Genomic DNA, 22,135 nt, shown 5'->3' with positions numbered 1-22,135 from the left:
CATCTTTAAAATATCTATCAATTCTTACAACCAAAACTTAAAGGCATAATAGACCTTACTAAATTCAGTCTTCTAAATCAGGATTCTAATTAGGTTCCTAAAGATTTAGTGAGTCAGTAGCCGTACTTTTTACTAAATTTAGAAACCTACCTTCCTAAATGCGATTGAATTTGTCTAAATTTAGTGACTATAGTAAAGTCTATATTTAGTAAAGTCTAAGCCTTTAAAAAAATACTAACCTACCTTTGAATTTAGAATTTATTACTTAGTTTATCAGTCATTTTACTTTTTACAACTACCCTCAAAACGTCACATAAATCATACAAGCCATTCTATCTGTCATTTCAGCCACCGATCGAGCATGACTCCCACGCGTTTCATTTTAAATTATAATTTTAATCAATTTCTACAATGAATTTTACAAGGTTGGTTTATTATATATTAGTGTATGTAGTGATATATTGTCCACTCAGTGTTCTGTGCAATGGTAAAGCTTTGGGAGGGCATTATGGTATTAACGATTTAGGTAAGTAGAGTTTTAATTTATTCTAATAAACAATTTTTGAACAAGTAGGTAATGACTTTTGACAATGTGGTTTCCATGATCCATCGTTCTTTATGTTTAGTTAATTTGATAACTTTTTTCTTGGTCACATTCAATCAATAATAGTAATTTTATATACTTATAATATAAGTAATAATAAAATTGAATTGTCCATAAAATCGTTATTAGGTATTTATTTTAGTTGTAATAAAATTTAGATCAGCTATTAAAGTTTTCTTTAATATCTAAGTAATATGCAAATGCTGTTTAATCAATTTCATAAAGGTTATCATAAAATGTTCACTCAGAAAAAAATGCTTACAATTATAACCTAATTTTTTACCTTGTCAGATACGACGTGATAACATGAAACATTGTAACAATATTCACAAAAAATGTAATACCTGTAAATGTATACCTGTACCTGTATTTAGACTAAGTTTTAGTGTACAATTAACCACTGTTCTGCTGTTTATTATCCCTAATAAAGAAAAATAAAATAAAACTATTGTGTGTAATATTCTATGCACGTGCCCCTGATTGTTTTTATTAGCAATTAATAGTATCTGCATATTGCGTATTACCAAACTATCATGAAAACTCAAGTTATAACCTTATTATGCACTTAGCAATTACATATTAAGTAACACATAGTAACTGCATAATATTGTCTATTACGAAACTATCATGAAAACTCAAGTTACAATCTTATTATGCACATTTTAATATAAAAACACGCATTATTTCAGAGCACATTCATGAAACTACACCGCCTTGCTCCATCTGTCCCCGGGGCGGTGTGTGCGTACCGAAAGTGCAGTGTCCCGCGCACACCAGACCACACTCTTATAACCCAAGATGTCATATTAATAAAGAACATATAGGTGTTTGTTGTTTCACAGGGAATAGATTGGCTGGTAAGTAAATTAATAAAAAATAAACACACGTATTTAATGCATAAAAGCATGCCAATGCTTTACTAAGAACGTAACCATTTACTTTCATATTAATTTGCTTAGTTTTAAGAGATACTAAAATCATAAGATTTAGATTTACTTAGTTTTACTCAAAAATTAGCTATAGTAGTTAATAGCACAATAGTTATCCTTAATCGATTATTACCAACATACTATGTTCAATCATCATTGTGTCCCTTTCAAATAGTTATACAGTAACAGAATATAAAGTACTTACCTAAACAATTTCTAATAAACTTATAAACGAAAAGGAAATTAAAACATTTTTAAGCTATTGCATAGCTTTTATCACGGGCCTTGAGCGCGGGGACCGAATCGAGAAATTCCGTAACGAAAAAACCTCACGCTCCCCACTCCGACGGGCGGAGGTGTGGCTTGAAGGCATGCTATGAAATAGCTTTACCGCAGCAGTCCCCGAGTGCCACACGTCTTTTTTTATTAAATCTGTATATTATTTTTAGCGGAAGCCGACCGAAAATTCCGCGCAGCTGTCAACATACCAGAATTGAAAGAAGTCCACAATATATCTAGACAACGACTGCTAGATTGGATGGAAAGAGCCGCCATCTTGTCAGACAAGGACGGCACGATAGTCCAGGATCACCAACCGAGCTATGGTCATCATCTAGTAAGTATTATTATCATACCTACTAGATAACGCCTACGGCTTCACCCGCGTTTTCAAAGAAAAACTCACATAGTCCCGTAATTTCATGAAAATCGGTTCAGCAGTTTTTGCGTGAAGGAGTAACAACCATACATACATACTCACAAACTCTCGCATTTATAATATTAGAATGATTTCAATAGTTTTTGCAATATTGGGAATTTTACTTAATTTTGGATTTTATGAACATTATTACAGAAGTTACGCTATATTTGAAACTAGCTTACCGCCCGCGGCTTCGCCCGCTTTGTCTAAAACCTAATAAATTATATACTAAAACCTTCCTCTTGAATCACTTTATCTATTAAAAAAAACCGCATCAAAATCCGTTGCGTAGTTTTAAAGATTTAAGCATACAAAGTGACAATGTAGTGATGTTATTTCCTTATTTAATTTGTCAATATATAAAAAAAAAATGTTTCTGTTATGATTTTAGTATCTCTGAAAAATTAAAATATGTGTATTTACTTACAGTCTATGACTTTCAACAAAAAAGCTAACATCCTGGGACAAAGTGGACTTGTCAATTTATTCGCTGCGCAGGAGTTGAGAGATCGGCAGGCGCTTTCCGATCACGAGCTTGCTCTGGGTCTTACTGATCATTTGGATGGTAATAATATATTATTATAATGTAGGTACTATAAACTCACAAATAAATTCAAGTCCGTTAGGTTTACTTAAGTGTGTATATTATGTTCTATTTATTCTGGTAAATCTATAATATGTATATTATATACGTAATTGATTAGATTATGAAGCTAAGTCATCAGACTACTAATACTATTTGTTGAGATAATTTTTAATAAACTGTAGAAATAAGTAGGTACCCAAAAAATTAAATTAAGAAAAATTCTTATAAAAATTTTCAAAAACATCTTTATCTCAGGTACACTATGCCCAATCCAACCTAGTTGTCCCACAACACCCAATAAGTACAGAAGTATAGATGGCAGCTGCAACAATCCGCAGCAAGCGAGTTGGGGGGCAAGCCACACTGGATATGAGAGGCTACTGCCGCCGGATTATCGAGATGGTAACGTTTTTGGTATCTTTATGAACATTACAGCAAAATATTTATTTATTTATTTTTATTTTAAACACTTTATTATGCTGCCAATATAACAATAGTAGGTACAATAAAAACTTAAGCTAGGACATACAATACAGAAGGCGGCCTTATTACTAAAATAGCTGAACCTTCATTATAATATATAAATAAAACACTCCATTTGAATTCCTGTGTTATTATTGCAACTCTAAATTCATCAAAATTTTCTATAATAATTTCATTAATTGACTCACAGATTTCAGCGCACAAGCTTGTAGTGGTTGAAATTTTATAACCTTACTGTTCAATTTTAATAGTAGCTTTTTTCACACCATCGTTTATTTATGGTGACAAAATTAACTATAAATACTTTTTACTGTATACTTAAGAGCACTGTTCCACTATTACAACATCTAAGTATACAGGGTTACTTGTAAAACACCAGCAATCTCGCAGGACAAGATAGCTAACATTATAAGTAATAACATTTGTTCTACGACTGACCGGTTGGCTTGGTTGGCCCTGCCTTCCAAGCCAGAGGTCGGGGGTTCGATTCCCACCCGGGGCAACCACCTGCCACCTGGTTTCCATACCACAAGCGAAAGCTTAGTATGGCATCGTGCCGTGTGTGAAAATTGTCCTGAAATATTTATTTATTATTTCAATTTTCACTATAAAATCATCTATTTCCAGGCACATGGTCGTTCCGTCTATCAGTAACAGGTAACCACCTTCCCAGTGCTCGAGAAGTGAGCAGTGTTCTCATCCCAGACGCTCATCAGCCGAGCCGATCACATAATCTTATGTTCATGCAATTTGGGCACTTGCTGGCTTATGATGTTACCTCTGGAGTTGTTTTTAGTACTGGTAAGTGCTTTTTCTTTTGTTATTATATAGATAGGTAGTTACATTTTAAAAGTTAAGGTTAAGATTTGTTATTCAAATTAGCTAGATTCTGGACGTGGAGCGTTTCTTTGATTCGATTGTAATTAAAATATATTGTTTACATTAAATTCAGTAGGTATTTGTTTAATTATCAAAATATGGTACTGGAGTAGGTGTGTCGAAATTTTTTTAAATTATTGTCATAGTCAAGTCGATAGTAATGCGATTAAAGTTTCAACCAAAAATTCACTTCAATGATCTTTATTTAGAATTGATCTTTACCTAATTCATCAACTGAAACTGCCTCAATATTCATAACAATGTTGTCACCACCGTCTTTTCATCGTTTTCTATAAAATAATGTATCTAAATTATTTATCAAATTAAACTCAAACTCAATCTCAAACATTCATTAATTCAATTAGACTACTATTTAGTAGCACTTTCGAATGGTCATTACATAAGTATTTTTAACATTTACCACCGATACATGCTTACAATAGATAAATACTTACAACCTATAGCCAACGGCAGCGGAATATCCTGCTGTTCTCAAGATGGAACTGCCCTCCCCATAGAGCTACAACATTGGGCTTGCGCCGCCATCCCGGTGGCCGACACAGATCCCTTTTACAAGCAGTTCCACACTAAATGCCTTAACTTTGTGAGGACACAGCTTGCACCGTGGAGTGATTGCTCTGTCGGATATGCTAAGCAGGTATATAATTTTCTGCAAAAAAGAAAGAGTCTGTGTGCCGATCATACGTGTCAGAAGTGAAACTTCTTTGGCAAGATTCACAAATACCAAAATCGTGGCCTTACTCCATGACGTGACGGTATTGCCGTGACGCGACCTTGAAAATTTACTCTCAATGCACCTAAAAAAGTTTCACTTCAAAAAAATGTTTTGCGGCATTACAAACAACAGGGTTATTTTTTTTATTCTTAATTTTTTATCTAATTGTGTGCAATTATTGATTTAAATAACAGAAAGAGATCAAGGCAATATTTTTCTAATATTATTATCTCATTTACAGATAAGAATTATTTTAAATTTTGAATTCCTATTACATTGCTATTTCTAAATTCTAGATGAATGGTGTAACCCACTACCCAGACCTATCCCCCATTTATGGTAGTTCTCTAGAGAAGTTAAACTCACTGCGAGCCCCTGGTGGCTTGCTGAAGACCTTCCATGATTTTGGTAGGGAACTACCGCCACTCACGCAGAAACCGGAGTGTTTGGTCAAGAGTCAGGGTGCTGTTTGTTTTGATTCGGGTAATTATATTAATTAGTGAAGGATGTAAGAATTATTGCACAAAGTACTGCGATGTATTGTGATACATTATTTTTGGAATTCATCATGTGTGATAAACCTTCATGAGATATCTGACAAAATTCATGTTTTCCAATTTAAACTTTACTGGAACAAGGAAAGATGTACATCATATTAAATACTTTGCTGTTTTGTGTTATTTGATCGGTTTTTTAAGAACGACGAAGTACCTATAGGTAGTTAATCTTTTGCATCCTAACTCGCATTTGTTACTGAATTTTGCAGTGTTTTTTTGTATGATCAGATTATTAAGTACGAAAAAGTTTAAGGAACTTTAAGGCGCTTTTGATTAAACTCTTATTTGCAACTTATCATTTTACAGGTGATAATCACGGAAACCAGATAATATCCCTCACAGTTCTGAACACTCTTTTCATCAGAGAGCACAATAGAATTGCTCGAGAACTTTCCCTAATAAACCCGAAGTGGGATGATGATAAAGTTTTCTTTGAAGCCAGAAGGATCGTACAAGCAGAGTTCCAAAACATCATTTATAAGGAATGGTTGCCACTGCTTTTAGGTAAGTTTGAGTCAGAGAATTGACTTAAGTGAGAAGATTAAAATGAAACATTCAAACATTTATTTATTCAATTAGACTTCATCTAGAAGCACATTTGAATCGTCATAACATAGTTTTGACATTTACCACCGATTCGGAAAGCACTATATAAGGAGAAGAACCGGCAAGAAACACAGTCCTCCATTATAACAAGTCCTCGTATCAAGGACTGAAACTTAAAAATATTGGGAATATCGCATCTCATAATGAAAGAATTTTCAATTTCGGAACATTTTTACAAATTTAGAAACAATCTTATCCTTTTCTTCTTCCATCTATAGCTATTTTAGTTAATTTTATACAAGAAAAGCCGTTGAAAATAATTAATGCATAATTACTTTTACACGAATTCGCCCCAGTTTATTAAATTAACAAACATACAATAAATCCTCAATCTTTCTTACAGTTTGTTAAACTTAATGTATATTTCAGGTCCAAAAGTAATGAAGTTGTTCAAAATAACATCTCCCAAGGGTTATTCTACTGGCTACGATTCCCTCGTGAATCCTTCTTTAACAGCCGAGTTTGCTGCTGCAGCCATGAGGTTTGGACATTCCACTGTTGATGGCAAAATGATGTGAGTATTTTTTAGACAAAGAAAAATATTGTAAAGGTTGTGGAATTTGGTGTCAATAATGATGAACGTAAAGAAACATTGAGTATGTATATTATCCGTTTTCTGTTGAACAGAATATAAGTCAGAATAATAGAAATTGGTAGAAAATGGTATGATTATTATTCAGCTTAATTTAAAAAGTTGATAAAATATGTTTTATTTATTTTCCTTCAACCAATATGTCTCGCGGGAAAAAGAGTCTTTTTATTATTCTATTTATAAATCAAAATTGAGTCAATCAGCGATTCAGATGTGAAAATGTAACAAAAAGAGAATAACAGAATTACAAAAGGTGTGTGTTGATTATTTTTTAACATTTATGAAAAATTAAGCAAACATATTTCAGGGTTCTTAACCCGAAATCGGGAGATACATCCGAGGTGCTGTCAATCCCAGAAGTAATGTTCCAGCCATCTAGAATGAGACTTAAACCGTTTCTCGATAGAATACTGATGGGAATGTCCTGGCAACCGATGCAAAATGTTGATCCGTTTATGACTGAATCAGTGAGTAAAACATACTTAAATAACATCATGAAATCATTCCTGAAAATAAAACAAAGTATGTTAATCACACTACAATCAAAGAGCATCGTTCAAAATGTGCTAAAGTAATTAAAAGTAAAAACAAATAAATAACATATAAGTATTTTCAGAATATAATGTATTTATTTATTGCTTCTTATACCTTTTTCCGAACCAATACTTCTCTAACTCTATTGTCCAAGATGCTGCCAAATATACCAATGAATCAAACGTTTTTTTAACTTAATATTTTCTAACAAAGGGGTAATTTCAAAGAATTTTCTTCATATATGTTATTTTCTTCCTGAAATGCAGTTAACACAATACATGTTTCACGGTGGGAACCCATCCGGGCTTGATCTAGCCGCTCTCAATATACAACGAGGGAGGGACTATGGTCTACGAAATTATAATGACTATAGGAAACTGGTTGGCTTGATGCCTTTGGATTTCACTGATTTTTCACCTAATGTAAGTTTTTAATATTTGAAGTAGTCTTTACAAATACGCTCAGTTAACAATATTAACATTTAATTACAATTAAAATTGCAGATGATACGAAAGGAAATATTAAATAAAATAAATAAAATAAATAAAATAAATATTAAATACGATATCATTTTCTCGACGGTAGATACTGACTTAACGATTACTCTTTCCTCTTCATCTCTTAGCGATCTTTTATCACAACAGTTTTTCTAAAAACTTAATTAAATTAGTCCATTTCTATACATATATGTAATTAGTTCAGGTAATATAATGGCCCCAGATAATGGCAATTTCCTTGCAATTTCATAAATCCGACATTATTTTGTCTCCAATCTGTTCAATTTCATGTTACAGTCAATGATATTGCAAATTACAATTTTCACAGACGGCAAAACGTCTAACATCAGTATACAAATCCCCAAAAGACATAGACCTCTGGGTGGGAGGACTTCTAGAGAAACCCCTAGAGGGCGCCATCGTTGGCCCAACGTTTGCGCAAATATTGGCCGATCAGTTCGCACGAATTAAGAATGGAGATCGGTACTTTTATGATTATGGTCCCGATGTGAATCCTGGAGCTTTTACTATCAGTAAGTTGATTGTTGTCTGTGTGTTATTAATAATTTATGCTCGAAATTATTATGTTATGATCATTATGAGATTAAACATCTCCAATTTTAGAGAACTTGTTTCATTGAATCTGTGAACGCTTTTCCGAAGTTAAATAACATAATACTGATAGGATAATAAAATATCGCGTATTGAATAAAATTGGATTACTTACCTACATATATTTTATTCATACTATTTTTTTTTATTCTTTATAAGGATCATTTGTTAATTGGTTTTATCCTGTTTTTTGTACAGCAGATCTTTTCCATCTGATTACAGATACGACTGACCAACTGACCAGATAGTTTTTTTAATTAATGTACATTTTTTTTATGTAAGAAAATAGTATAAAGTAAATTAATGTGAAAATAAAATTATCAGGTCAGCTAGCTGAAATCAAGAAGGTGACAATGTCCCGTATTATTTGCGACAACAGCGATCACATTGAGCTCAACTATCAATCTCCGAATGCCTTCTTAAGATCGGATATGCCGGGGTAAGGAAAGGAGTTTATAATTAAAATTGGATAGGATATATTGTATAGTACTATATTATCTACTAGCCCCGGCTCCGCCCGTGGTACATATGTATTTCGCGATAAAAGGTAGCCTTTAATGTTCTTTCTCAGGGTCTAAAGATTGTCTTTGCCAAATTTCATCAAAATCGGTCCAATAGTTTATGCGTGAAAACCATACATACATACAAACTTTTCCTCTTTATAATATTAGTATAGACAAGCGTAACGAAGAGTAGCAGATGAAATAAACTGTATACGTTTCATACCTTTATAACGTGAATGTAAACTACTTAAAAGTTTGTACAGATTTTCAACTAAATGTTTTATTGAGATTTTAAATAGGTAGGATTTCTTCTGGTTTTAAGTATTTGTCGAGTACAAGAATTATAATAAAAGCTCAATGCTCATGATTTATTGCAGTTCATTTATTTACCAAAGTATTTCTACCCACAATATATAAATTGAATAATCGTCATTCCAATAGCTTGTCTTGAAAACAAATAATTTTAAATATTTTAAATGGTTTTATTGACACGAATATTGTATTTCAGGAATGAACCAGTACCATGTGATAGTCCACTCATCCCAGAATTAGATTTAAGAATAATGAAAGAAATTTAATTTTCACCGTTTTCGTTTAAACCCTAGTTTTTACTTTATAAGTTAAATTTATCACAAGGGTTGTTTAAAGTTAGCAAATGTATTTGTTGTGTGTTTTAATTCTGAATTTAACATCAGTCTTTCCTGTTTCTTGTGATTTATTTTCAACTGCATTTTCACACATCTTACAATAATTTGATTTTATTGCAAAAGCGATCGTATTGTTTCCTGATTTTGCATGTGCCTCTTGCAATAATTTCATTTTTTGTAATGATATTTTATGAGCTGACCTTATTAGTATTTGTGAATTGTACCTCTACAAGATATCCCTTTTTAAATTTAATTTGATTTACATTTAAAAAGGAATATTTATAATGTGATTTTAACTTACAAAATGATATTATACCTGTGAAATTGCAGTACTTTGTCAATATCTTAGTTTTTGATTCACTTCCAATCTATAATTAGAACTGATGTTGAATTTAGTGTTAGAACGGTTATGAAAAGTACCTGGTTAAATGATTTTTTCTATAAAAAATCTAGAAATCGGGAGTATCAATATATTGCTGTGATAAGTTTAAAAACCCATTTAAAAACAGTTAAAAACATTTAAAAACTAGTCCTTAGTATAAGTTTCATCATTGCGTCTCTTTCCCTCTTTAATCTATCTTATTTCATCGAAAGAAATAAAAAACAAATTCTAGTGTCTATGCCTCTCATTTTTTTCTTACCATAAACCTGAGCTCTTTTTTTTCAAACGGGATGAGGAAAGCGGTGTTTGTTATTTTAATGAACTGTCAAATAATTGGTGATCAAGTGATTGTATTTTTTTATCTGTGAACGTTGTCATAAAATGTATAATAAATGATTTTAGCTTAGTTTTGTATAAGTATTCTAAGTTTTTGATTTTGTATGTAATTTTCAAAGGAGCTCCTGTAATTGTATTATTATAAGATATTTTCGTATGATTTTGTGATGTATTTTTATTAATTGGTGATTGGTAGTTGTATTTTATAAATGTTAAGCATTTGTAATGAACAAAATGTTAAAATAAATTTTATGGCAAAATGAATTTCAATAAAATATATGAAAAAAAAAAAACGTTTATTTTCATCGATAATCCCACCTCTGTTTTCCTATTTACATCATATTTTAAAATAGGTAGGTACTTTAATAAAGTGCTTTAATATTACTTCAATATAATCTGACAACGATTACAATTATTTATTTATAAAAATTAAAAGCAGTACCAAACAATTGAATTCCCCGTTAGTCATTCTAACATACGGCTGTATCCAAAGCTCCTTTGACCTTTTTACTTTAGGAAATCTAGAGTAAAAAAAATTGGATGACTGATTGACCTAACTTACCATGGTAAGTTAGATGTCATGACATTACACACTTGTTGAATCTATGATATATAAAAGAGCTAGATACGTTACCCGCTCTCTATTTTGGCAAGAAAAAACTCAGGTAAGTGCCCGAGTTTCACTTAGTCACGCACCATTCAGCGTCGTGGCTGGACGTTCTTTTTATATTTTAATCAGCAGTTGTTATTACGAAGTACATGAGTGAGACATGTATTATGTCTCGTGCGTGAGAGTGAAAGAGAGAACAACTGTATTGGTGATAATGCGTTAGTAAGTAGGTATGTATTAATTACCTACGCTGTTTTTTAGTGCAATGATGTTGGCGTATGCCGCGTCTACTAGTATAATAGGTCATTGTGTTGAATTATAAAATGTGCTTCTTTAAATTGAAAAAGCACCAAGACACTGTATCAGAGTAAAGAAGGTGAATGAAATTTCGTCAATTTCGAAAGCTGAATCTATTTCACGCGCGGCAGTAATTTTTATAGTTTTTGATCTCAACAATAAGTGCAAAATCGAAAAGTTTCCAGTCAATTAGTCTCCATTTTCTAATGGGCAAACATTGTGTCAGTTTAACGCTTGTGGCTGGATCATTCACCTCGGATAAATATAGATGATCTATTGTGGAGGAATAGCTATCTAGGAATGCTAGGATCTAGTTGGGTTGTGATGAAATAAGCTTTGTTATAAACTTGCCTTTGCCCAGCATTGGCACACGACAGGCTAATATAATATTACAATACAATACAATAAACTTGCTAGATGCTTAATTGGAGTACCTAAGTATGGGATTTAAACATATAAAAAAATCTATAATTCTAGTAATTTAAGATATCATTATTATTTTATGTTATTCTATTGTATCATATTTTATTTTCATCACACATGACACGAATAAAAATTGTTGTTAATTGCTTACAGTATGTTTGTATTATCTGCGAAAAAACTAAGGTTTTAGGTACTATTATTTGCATCAGCAGTAGATTATTCTGGTGATATTTTTTTTAACCAGCTTCATTTTACTTTCATCCTGCATTTATCGGAGAGGAGCCAGTTATAGAAGCGACTCGGGCAAACTATTTAAAACTAGATTCATCATCATGGACAAAAAGTAACAGATCCAGAAAAATATTTTCAACTAGCTTCCGCCCGCGACTCCGTCCGCGCGGAAAAATTAAGATTTACTTTTATCCTACGTATTTTTCCGGGATAAAAAGTATCCTATTTTATGCCCAGGATAATAAGGTATAATTATACCAAGTTTCATCGAAATCGAACCGTTAGTTTTCGCGTGATGCCTGAACATACAGACAGACAGACAGACAAAAATTTTTTTAATACATATTTGGGTTTGGTATCGATCCAGTAACACCCCCTGCTATTTATTTTTTCAATATTTTCAATGTACAGAATTGACCCTTCTACAGATTTATTATAATATGTATAGATGAGCTATATAAAGTAATAAACTATAAGTACAAGCTATAAAAATATATGGATGTAAGTTATGGTTGTGAGCAAAAAGCCAACATCACGCGGTGTTCCCAGGCGGTCACCCATCCAAGTACTGACCGCGCCCGACGTTGCTTAACTTCGGTGATCGGACGAGAACCGGTGTATTCAACGTGGTATGGACGTTGGCGACAGGTTATACAAATTATTGCTATAGTAGACATACATATATTTCATTTCAGTAACACATATTTAAAAATTAAATAAAAATAATTTAAAACAAAGAATTTCAAATAATTACGGCGTTAAAGCAAAATAATATTATAAAACCTTATTAGTAACATTCATCCCCGCGACATTTTATATAGTAGATAAGTAAAGTAAAATAGTTAGGTACCTACCTACTCCTGTTTCCCTCAATTTCTAGCATTTTTAGTCCGTTCGCCATGAATGATCGGATCGGAATTTTTTTTCTTTCCTTTTATTATCAATTTCTTTGTTAGGTTTTAAGTTTTAACCGTTGGTTTTACCTTTATAATATAGACAAAAATATACGCATATTATAAACTCTACTTACGGCATTTTCAAATGATTACATTTCTCTTTCAGATCGGATCGATCGGATCGGAATTTTTTTTCTTTCCTTTTATTATCAATTTCTTTGTTAGGTTTTAACCGTTCGTTTTACCTTTATAATATAGACAAAAATATACACATATTATAAACTCTACATACGGCATTTTCAAATGATTATATTGTCCCAATTTTAGTAGGTCAGTTGTTATATTTTTTTTTTCATAATAAAGGTTAATCACATAAATCTGCCTGCACATGACTTGCAAATGAACGCAACGGTACATTTGATCCTTTATTCAAAATCGATATAAGTGGGTTAGTATTTTACCATAATAAATAACAATTTGATATTACACGAAATTTAACGCGATTAAAGAGTGTACACTGTACATTTTTATCGGTACAATTTTTTGGGTTTCATCAAATTTTTAAGGAGCGGCGTTATGCGGGAAACAATAAAAAGTAAGAAAAAAAGTGAAAGATAACAAGCAAATAGCAATACAAGAAAATAATTTTATTAGGGTAAAGATTAGAAATAGGTCAATAGTATAGACTATAGAGCACCTTTTCTGTGAAGATCAAAGACATTTGTTGCCATTTACCCTGCAGAAGCCCAAGTAACTCCAACTTTACTTAGCAAAAAAACCAACGTCACAAGTCATTTAAAAAAGGAGAAAGCACATTAATAGCTTGTATCATATATCCTTTAACAAGTTACATCTCCACATGCCACAATGATATTAAATCTTTTCGCGAAGTCGTGTCCTTGACGTTGTTCCGATCGTAAATAAAAACTCTTCGTCAAATTTGGGCGTGTGTTAGAGTGTCTTCACACGGCTTAGCGCCAGGTTTGATTAAATTAAGGAGACTGGAAAATGGAGTTTTGTTGGAGGGAAGTTTTCGATATAATTTTGGACATAGAGAAGTTGCTGTGTTGTTTCATATAAATATATTGGCATTGATGACTCTCCCGAAGGATAAATTATTATACCTAGTTCTTTTTTTCACAGTTTAGGTTGCTGAATTCAAGAATTTTATGTTATGTAGAGATCAGTAAAATTTACAGCAGTCACTTAAATGTTACAAATGCAGGCTACAGGCTGCAATCCCAAACTAAATTAAATCCTCTTATAGTCACAACTTTTTTGTATCTATTTATTTTATGGATATTGAATTAGATAACTCCTGTCTATAGTGTGGTATGCTGTGGTATGTGATCACACCATATTCTTTTCACTCAAATATCCTAGACTCTTTAGTGACCTGAATTTTCTTTAAATTCTGTTATTTTCTTTTAATTTCCCTCTCAGTATGTAGTAAAGTTTATCCTTATAATGTTCCTTAACCAATAACCAATATCGTATGAAGAGGCATAGCAAAACAAGCAAGTCGTCCCCGGCACATAACCGTACGTAACGCGTACGGTCCGGGCGCGACGCAAACATGCGAATCGTATTTACTTTTGTTTCTACGAAATATTCCAAACTTGTGGGTACAGTCGTGTGCAGATTTAGAGTGGAAAATTCTAGGGCATTTTATTATTGGTAGAAACGCAAGGGTGGGTGCATAATTTCATCCTTGTTCATCCAACTGTTATCTGTGATGTATTGTCATCAAATAAAATACAATTATGTTGTACACATGTACACACACAAAAATTATAATATATTTTTTTTTTTTTTTTTTTTTTATGCAATAGGAGGCAACAGAGCAGACGCGTCACCTGGTGGTAAGTGCTCCACGTCGCCCATATGTACCCACAGTGCCAGAGACATTGTGAGTATGTTGCCGGCCTTTCAGGTAGGAATATGCTCTTTTCTTGAAGGTCCCCAGTTCATAGCCGTTTGGAAAAGCCGCATGAGGGAGTTTGTTCCAGATGTCTGTAGTGCGCGGGAAGAAAGACCTTTTAAAGCGCACAGTTGTAGATTGCCAACAGTCAAGGTGGTGAGGGTGGTATTGTTGACGATGTCGTGCTGTACGGTGGTGGAACTCGGCGGCGGGTAATGTTCCAAACAACTCTTCAGAGCACTCCCCATAGTAAATGCGATAGAGAACGCATAAAGAAGCGACATCTCTTCGCAGCGCCAAAGTATCGAGCCGATCGGTGAGACTTGGCTCGTTAACAAGACGTACAGCTCTCCTTTGAATGCGGTCAAATGGAAGGAGGTATTGTTGGGGTGCCCCGGCCCAGATGTGGGAGCAGTATTCCATGTGCGGCCTAACTTGCGCCTTATATAGCTTGAGGCGATGGTGCGACGTGAAATACTGCCCCGCTCTACAGAGCACACCAAGTTTTTGTGAAGCCAACTTGGCTTTTCCTTCCAAGTGACAAGAAAACTGTACGTTACTCGAGATTTCGAGACCAAGGATTCCGATACTGGCTGCGGCTGAGAGAGGAGTACCCTGAAAAGTAGGAGCTATGACGAAGGGGAGCTTTTTAGCGGTAAAGGCGCATACCTGTGTCTTTTTGGGGTTAAATTGGACTAGGTTTAGTCGGCCCCATTCTGAAACCTCTTGTAAAGAAGTTTCAATCTCAGACACAAGGTTGTTCCGGCACTCAATGACGCGCTCCTGAGAAATATTGCTGCGGCCGGTATATACTGCATCACCAGTACTGTCATCTGCATAGCAATGAATGCTGCCGTTGAGCAGCATATCATTGATATGCAGAAGGAACAGAGTGGGAGACAAGACACAGCCTTGTGGGACACCAGCATTCACAAGCTTAGGATCAGAGCAGGAACCGTCGACTACGACACTCATGCTACGCTCTGTGAGGAAACTGGCGACCCACTGGCAAAGTTTCTCAGGAAGCCCATAGGAAGGGAGCTTTGCAAGAAGCGCTTTGTGCCAAACCCGGTCAAAGGCTTTCGCTATGTCCAAGCTGACTGCTAAGCCTTCACCCTTGCTCTCGATCGCCGTTGCCCATCGATGAGTTAAATATACAAGAAGATCACCAGCTGAGCGACCGCGACGGAAACCGTACTGTCGGTCACTGATCAGCTGGTGTTCCTCCAGATAATTTAACAGCTGGCGATTGATAACGGTTTCCATTATCTTGGAGAGCAAGGAGGTGATGGCTATGGGTCGATAATTGGACGGATCCGAGCGATCGCCCTTTTTCGGGATGGGGTGCACTAATGCTTTCTTCCATGAATTCGGGAAAACGCATGTGGAGTAGGAGTGCCGGAAAAGGCGCACGAGGACCGGTGCCAACTCTGGTGCACACATCTTCAGCACAATTGGAGGAATACCGTCGGGGCCACTCGACTTGTGGACATCTAGAGCGAACAGTGCTTTACGCACAGCACTCTGGGTAAATCGGATGTCCGGCATAGAGCCCTCAAGCCGTGGGATGATAGGTGGTGAGTTCCCCATGTCATCTAAAGTCGAGTTTGCGGCAAAGAGGGAGCTAAGGAGATCAGCTTTCTCTTTTGCCGTGTGGGCCAACTGGTCATTCTCCATGCGCAGAGATGGTAGGGACGGCTGACAGAAGTTCCCTTGCACAGCTTTGGCGAGTGCCCAAAAGGCTCGTGTTCCTGAAGGAAGTCGGGCAAGTTTCTCACCAAGCTTAGCAATATGCTCTGACTTTGCTTTCGCTATTGCTCTTTTGAAAGACCTGGAGGCCGAGTTTAGTTCTCTCTTAAGTGTACAGGCGTTTGGATCACTAGACACGAGCGCATTGGCCCAGGCTTGGTAACAGTCTTGTTTTCGGCGCGACGCCGTTTTACAAGAGCTACCAAACCAAGGCTGGGACTTGCCACCGACGGGCACAACAGAGTTTGGAATAAAAAGCTCCATCCCCTGAAGTATCACATCAGCAACAGAGTCGGCACAAGTGCTAGGATCATCTGCCGAGAAGCAAACACGGCCCCAGGGATAGGATGAAAAGAATGTACGCATCCCATCCCAGTCTGCTGACTTGTAGTGCCAAACGCGACGGCGGCCATTACAATGAGGTCGTGGATATCGCAGGATTGGCACCACACTCCGTATTAGGCAGTGGTCGGATGAGCCTAAAGGAGCATCAACATTGACCTGATAGCCATCCGGATGAGAAGTCAGCAGAAGGTCCAACAGTGAAGGCGTATGATCCTCTACATCTGGAATTCGCGTGGGCGATGCTACCAGTTGAGTGAGACCATATGCAAGAGCAAAGTCATGGACAGATTTACCCGCATGATCAGTGGTACGAGACTGGAGCCATTCAACATGATGAGCGTTGAAATCACCAAGGACCACAATTTCGGCGGAAGGAATCTGTAGGAGCATGGTATCAGCAGCGGATTGTATATGTTCAAAGAGTCGGTCGGTTTCATCATTACCGCTGTGGGATCTGTAGAGGCACGCATAGACGCGGGGGTGGTCATCGCAATCTACGCGTAACCAAAGGATGGATAGATCCCTACCTTCAAGATAACCGAGGCGTCGAAAGCAGATATCGTTCCGGATGAATGCGCATACACCAGCGCGGGGTATAAAGTTGTGCTCCAGATTGTATCCTGGGTAATTGAGATATGATGTATTAGAAGGGGAAGATATCTGCGTTTCGGTTAAAAAGAGCAAGGCCGGCTTCGCCGTCTCAAGATGGTAATGGACGGCGTTGATGTTAGAGTGTAAGCCCCTTATATTACAGAAATTCACGCAGTGCGTGGAAAGGGGTGCAGCGGTCTTTTTCCTCTTGTTGCCCCGGGTATGAGTAACGAGCGGGATTTTGCCCTCCCCAGAATACGCAGGGCAGCCTGAACGTGAGTGCTCAGGGAGGGATTCTCCAGCACTAAAAGTGTTGGTACCCTCCTGGGGTAATAATATTTGTAATTCCGCTGCCATATTAGGAAAGGGGATGGGGGGAAGTGGGCTTCCGGTATGTCTCACTCACCAATGCGAAACGCTAGACGCTTTACGCCGGTTTTCTGTGAGATAGTGGTATCGCGCCGGACGAACTACAGCCCATTCGTGCTACATACAAAAGAGGACTATTATATGTAGCTGTAGTCCTACCACTCTAGAAAAAATTTCGCCAGAGCCTCGTCCGTTGATCGGCAGGGTGCACCACGAGCAGGTGAGGTTGGCTTTGGCCGTTAGGTGGTATACGGCCATTACACCCCAATATAATGTTATGTAGAGCGATAGTATAGTAGTAGAGCAGTTGTTCAATTTCAGTCAAAAGTATAGAGGCTACAGACTTTGAAATAATATGATGTACCTACAATTGTATTATCCTGTTGTGAAATTAAATAAAATGGCATTTGAAAATCGTAGATCCCGGATATTATAATACTAACTTTAGAATAGAAAGAAAGAAAGAAAGAAGAGAATACGTACTAACTTTCTAATCATTCCTCCTATATAATTTCAAACAAAGCCAAAAATAACATTTCTTTTAACTTCTGCACGCAACAGTCCAAGTTCAAAGTCGAGCCTCGCCTCCGGATAATGATTAACGACGTACTCGATTCGATTCCTGGATACCGAGTAATCACTCCATACTCTTACCAAACGTTTTAAATTTGATTTTAACACTCTGCTGTTGGGGTCATCGACCTCGAATTTTAATTAACAGTAATGTAAGAATTGATGTTACATTATGTAACATTTGCAGGGATTTTTTTATGTGTCCAAATAGTCCAATTTATGACAACTCGTCATTATTATAGAAGAAAATTTCGGGAAAGAAAAAATAATTCAAGTTGTAATTTTTTTAGGAATTTTTTAGGAATTTTTTTAGGATAAAAGACAATCACTTTATTAAACTAGTAAGTGTCAGTTAAACGCATAACAGAATTAAAATAGATGTGTTCACATAAATAGAGCAATCTTATAGGAAGCTCTATTTCTTTACTTTATAATAATAAAAATGATATTTCATTATGCCTACATTTATGACATAATTATGTTATGTATTATTAAATTATACCGTCGTTTCTTTCGCTCCATTCTGCACATACCTATAATAAACATGTTAAATAAACTTATGTAAACTATTTATACGAAGGTTTTGTTCCCAAAAGTATAGTTCCTTTCTTAAATATCTAATTGTTTTCTTCAGCATATCTAGTATATTCTAGAATTAAACTTACTCTAACGTTTATCGTCCATCCGTGAATCGTGAAATTTTTTGCGAGGAGGAAGTAAGTTGGTTAATTAGCAATGTTTTATTTTCAAATAAATTGTGTCAATTAAAGTAAAAACATCTCAGGAAACGGAATATTCTCTGAAACACTAAATCATATTTACAAAAATCTGCATTTTCATGCACTGGTACCTATATCCGTTCTACTGTAACGATCTTTATTTTATTGTTGATATTTCAGGGGCAAAATATTTTAGGACAATTTTCAAACACGGCACGATCTGATCCCATACTAAGCTTTCGCTTGTGTTATGGAAACCAGATGGCTCATAAACATACATATTATATAATTTTAATATGTATGTTTATGAGTTTTACCACAGAGCAAACGTCTATTGTTCATCACACGAATATTTGCCCTGGGTGGGAATCGAACCCACGACCTCTGGTTTGGAAGGCAGGGTCACTACAAACTAAGCCAACCGGCCAGTCAAAATTCTTTCTGCTCTTACCAAATTCTATAGGAAAATCTACATCCTTCTTTCTATATTGAAAATTTATATTTACATATTTAATAACGCACCTTTTTATTTGCATATTATTTCAAGTTGTTAAATTGTGCTTGTTTGAGAAGACGCAAACTTTTTTCTTTTCATCCATAACGATATATGAGAAACCTATAATAAAACCTATATATAAATAGATAAAAAAGCTCAGTACTTGATTGCTGACTGCAGTATTTATAGTCAGTAATAAAACATCGGAGTACTTAATTTGATTTTAATACTTAGTGAAAGTGCTAAGTGACAGGAGCCCGACTATTGGACGCCATTATTATAATTGCAACTAGAAATCTAGTCTTGAACAGGTAGGTAAAGTACGTGTTATTCGATTAATTATTTGTTTTTTAAATGTGGAATAGAGTGACATTTAAATTTTATTAAATAGAACGCGATCAAACATCAATAATTACGAGTTACAATTAATGATTATAGAGTCAATGGTAGAGACAGCATGACACACAAAATATTGACCTTGTTTCAGTGGTTAACGCGTGAATTTAAAACCATGAAATCGTAGGTTTGATTTGTAGTAAAAAAAAATACAGTATTGAAGGAAAATTTTTCCTAAATAAAAATAATCAATCAATAAAGAAATACGCACAGGACTTTCGTCCTAACAAAATAGTTTGAATATTTACGTACTTACTTAACATCTTCTTCGTATTTTACTTGCGACTAAAGTCTGTACCATACAGCCTAGATATATTTCTTAGCATTCCTCTTTCATAATGTGACAGATTACATCTTTTTAAATTACCCGTTGTATATACTAAATGTTTTACATTGCAAAAGGCAACGGCCTGAAGGTATCTAGGAATGGCGGGAACATCTAAAAATAGGCACAGACAATTTATACATCGTCTTGTCTCTGGAGATAATATTTTGCTCTTTTATCTATAATAGCTTAGCTATGTTCTAAGAGCAATTAACCTATGTTCGATTCATTATTGTTATCATAATATGAACTGCTTATGCTTTGATTCTAGTTTTTTTTTTACTTTTTATTAAAGATTGGAATGAGTGAATTGATTAACTTATATTATTGTTATAAATATTATTGTGAAAATTAAAAGATGATGAGAAGGGAAATGGTTTTCCTGAAAAACAGAAAAGCATATTTAATTACTCTAAAAAGAAATTGTTCATATTGAAGAGTAGGCGTTATCATTTAAAGGCACGCCTACAAACCAACTTATTATTGTATAAGTCTTATCTGCACATAAAATCAATTTTACTTATAGGCACTTCTTCCTTCACTGATTATCATATTCTTATGGCAGACGATATATTTTATTGGACGTTAATACTATTAGAATTAGTAATAATGTGCTGAATAATGTACTTAATTTGAATAACTCGTGTTAATTTCTTATCTTTATTAAATATTATTATGTTTTCACAACTTAGTGATAGTTTTAACGTGAATAATTTTCTTATCAATAGGGTTGTCACCTGGTAGTATTTCATTTTAAAAGAATATGTATCAGGGGCTTAATAAATTTATGACATGTTACGTGTCGTATAATTATTTATTTCCTTTAATTTTTCTTCCATTAATTGAACATCAAAATGAGTACTTTTCTTTTACAATTAGGTACTTACTTTCATTATAATTTTGTTATTCTTCATTTATTTTCCATACGGCAGAATTTTATTTCCTTAGAATTAATATTATCTTGAGAATATGCCTTATATTCAAGACAATTTTCAGGGAACGCCTAACTTGCATCACATTAATTTTATAATTTTTAGAACCTACAGTCACCGGAAATTACTAAACATTATTTCGACACAGCACATTTATTTATTCATCTTTTAACTGGAATTTAAGTTTCTATTGCGAAAGGTAAGTTTTTTTTCAAATGGTACAGCCCTAGCGTGTTAAGACCAGTTCCTTCGTTATTAATGCGAATTCTGTTGGCGCCATCAGGAATCTCGCCTTAGAGAAAAGACGGAATATAGTAGAAAATTCTAAAATTACTACTTCTATATTTAGCTGCACATAAATTACTAGATATTACCCATTTAACTTGTTAGCTAATCGCTTTAAATCATTATTGGAATTAACGGGAAATTTCTTTTGGTTGGTGTTTTATCGATTTCTTGTACTAGATATATTACGAATGGTAAAAAAATATGACAAAGTAAATCTAAAGATTGTTAAATAGATCTATAGCCTGGAAGAGATCACTTCTAAGTGATAAGGCCGCCTAATAAACTATACTGTTTTTTTTTTGTTCTGTATATTAGCAATAAGTTTTCTATGTATAGTTTTATTGAAGAGTAAATAAAAAATAAATAACACCATTTAACATAAACTGTAATAACATTAATCAAAATACGCCGAGCTAACTCTTTATTTTTTTTTTCATCTTTTCTAAAATCCCTAGGACTTTTGCGAATTTTTCGGACGTCATCAATCTCTCTTCCAGAACTTGAAAAATAAATAAATCGCCAACTGGAATTTCTCGATTTCTATAACAAAGTCATCTATAATTATTTTATACTGTATCTATATCGGGAAAAATAATCTATAGATAATATATAATCATGCCAAAAGAGCAGTGCCAATATAACTTTCTTTTATGTGGTTACATATTATGTAATTATGTACAAGACACTTGGTACATTTTTAAAGGACAAAATGTCTATTTTTGTTACTTATAATACAAAACTAATTAAATCTAATACCTATTATTATGGATGATTTTTAAATGATATATTTT

The 22,135-nt window shown here is 34.5% G+C and overlaps 1 protein-coding gene and 1 non-coding gene across 2 annotated transcripts; one reads left to right on the top strand and one right to left on the bottom strand.

Annotated features, from left to right (window-relative positions):
* The first annotated feature begins 332 nt into the window (after positions 1–332).
* LOC123695105 (chorion peroxidase) lies at positions 333–9,953 on the top strand. The gene is made up of 15 exons (XM_045640825.1): positions 333–526; positions 1,294–1,461; positions 1,983–2,149; positions 2,663–2,798; positions 3,075–3,221; positions 3,930–4,103; positions 4,646–4,839; positions 5,214–5,400; positions 5,781–5,978; positions 6,450–6,594; positions 6,980–7,139; positions 7,473–7,628; positions 8,032–8,236; positions 8,640–8,754; positions 9,327–9,953. Exons 1-15 carry the CDS (start codon positions 412–414, stop codon positions 9,394–9,396), a joined length of 2,337 nt encoding a protein of 778 aa, XP_045496781.1. The 5' UTR covers positions 333–411; the 3' UTR covers positions 9,397–9,953.
* A 2,315-nt stretch (positions 9,954–12,268) lies between these two features.
* Positions 12,269–12,387, bottom strand: LOC123695235. Its single transcript, XR_006751910.1, has one exon. It is a non-coding gene; the product is annotated as a 5S ribosomal RNA (ribosomal RNA).
* Between the last annotated feature and the right edge of the window lie 9,748 nt (positions 12,388–22,135).

The sequence above is a fragment of the Colias croceus genome, chromosome 10, assembly GCF_905220415.1.
Source record: "Colias croceus chromosome 10, ilColCroc2.1".
Taxonomy (NCBI): Eukaryota; Metazoa; Arthropoda; class Insecta; order Lepidoptera; family Pieridae; genus Colias; species Colias croceus.
Note: the sequence above shows the minus strand (reverse complement) of the source record. Positions and strands in the feature narration are given on the sequence as shown.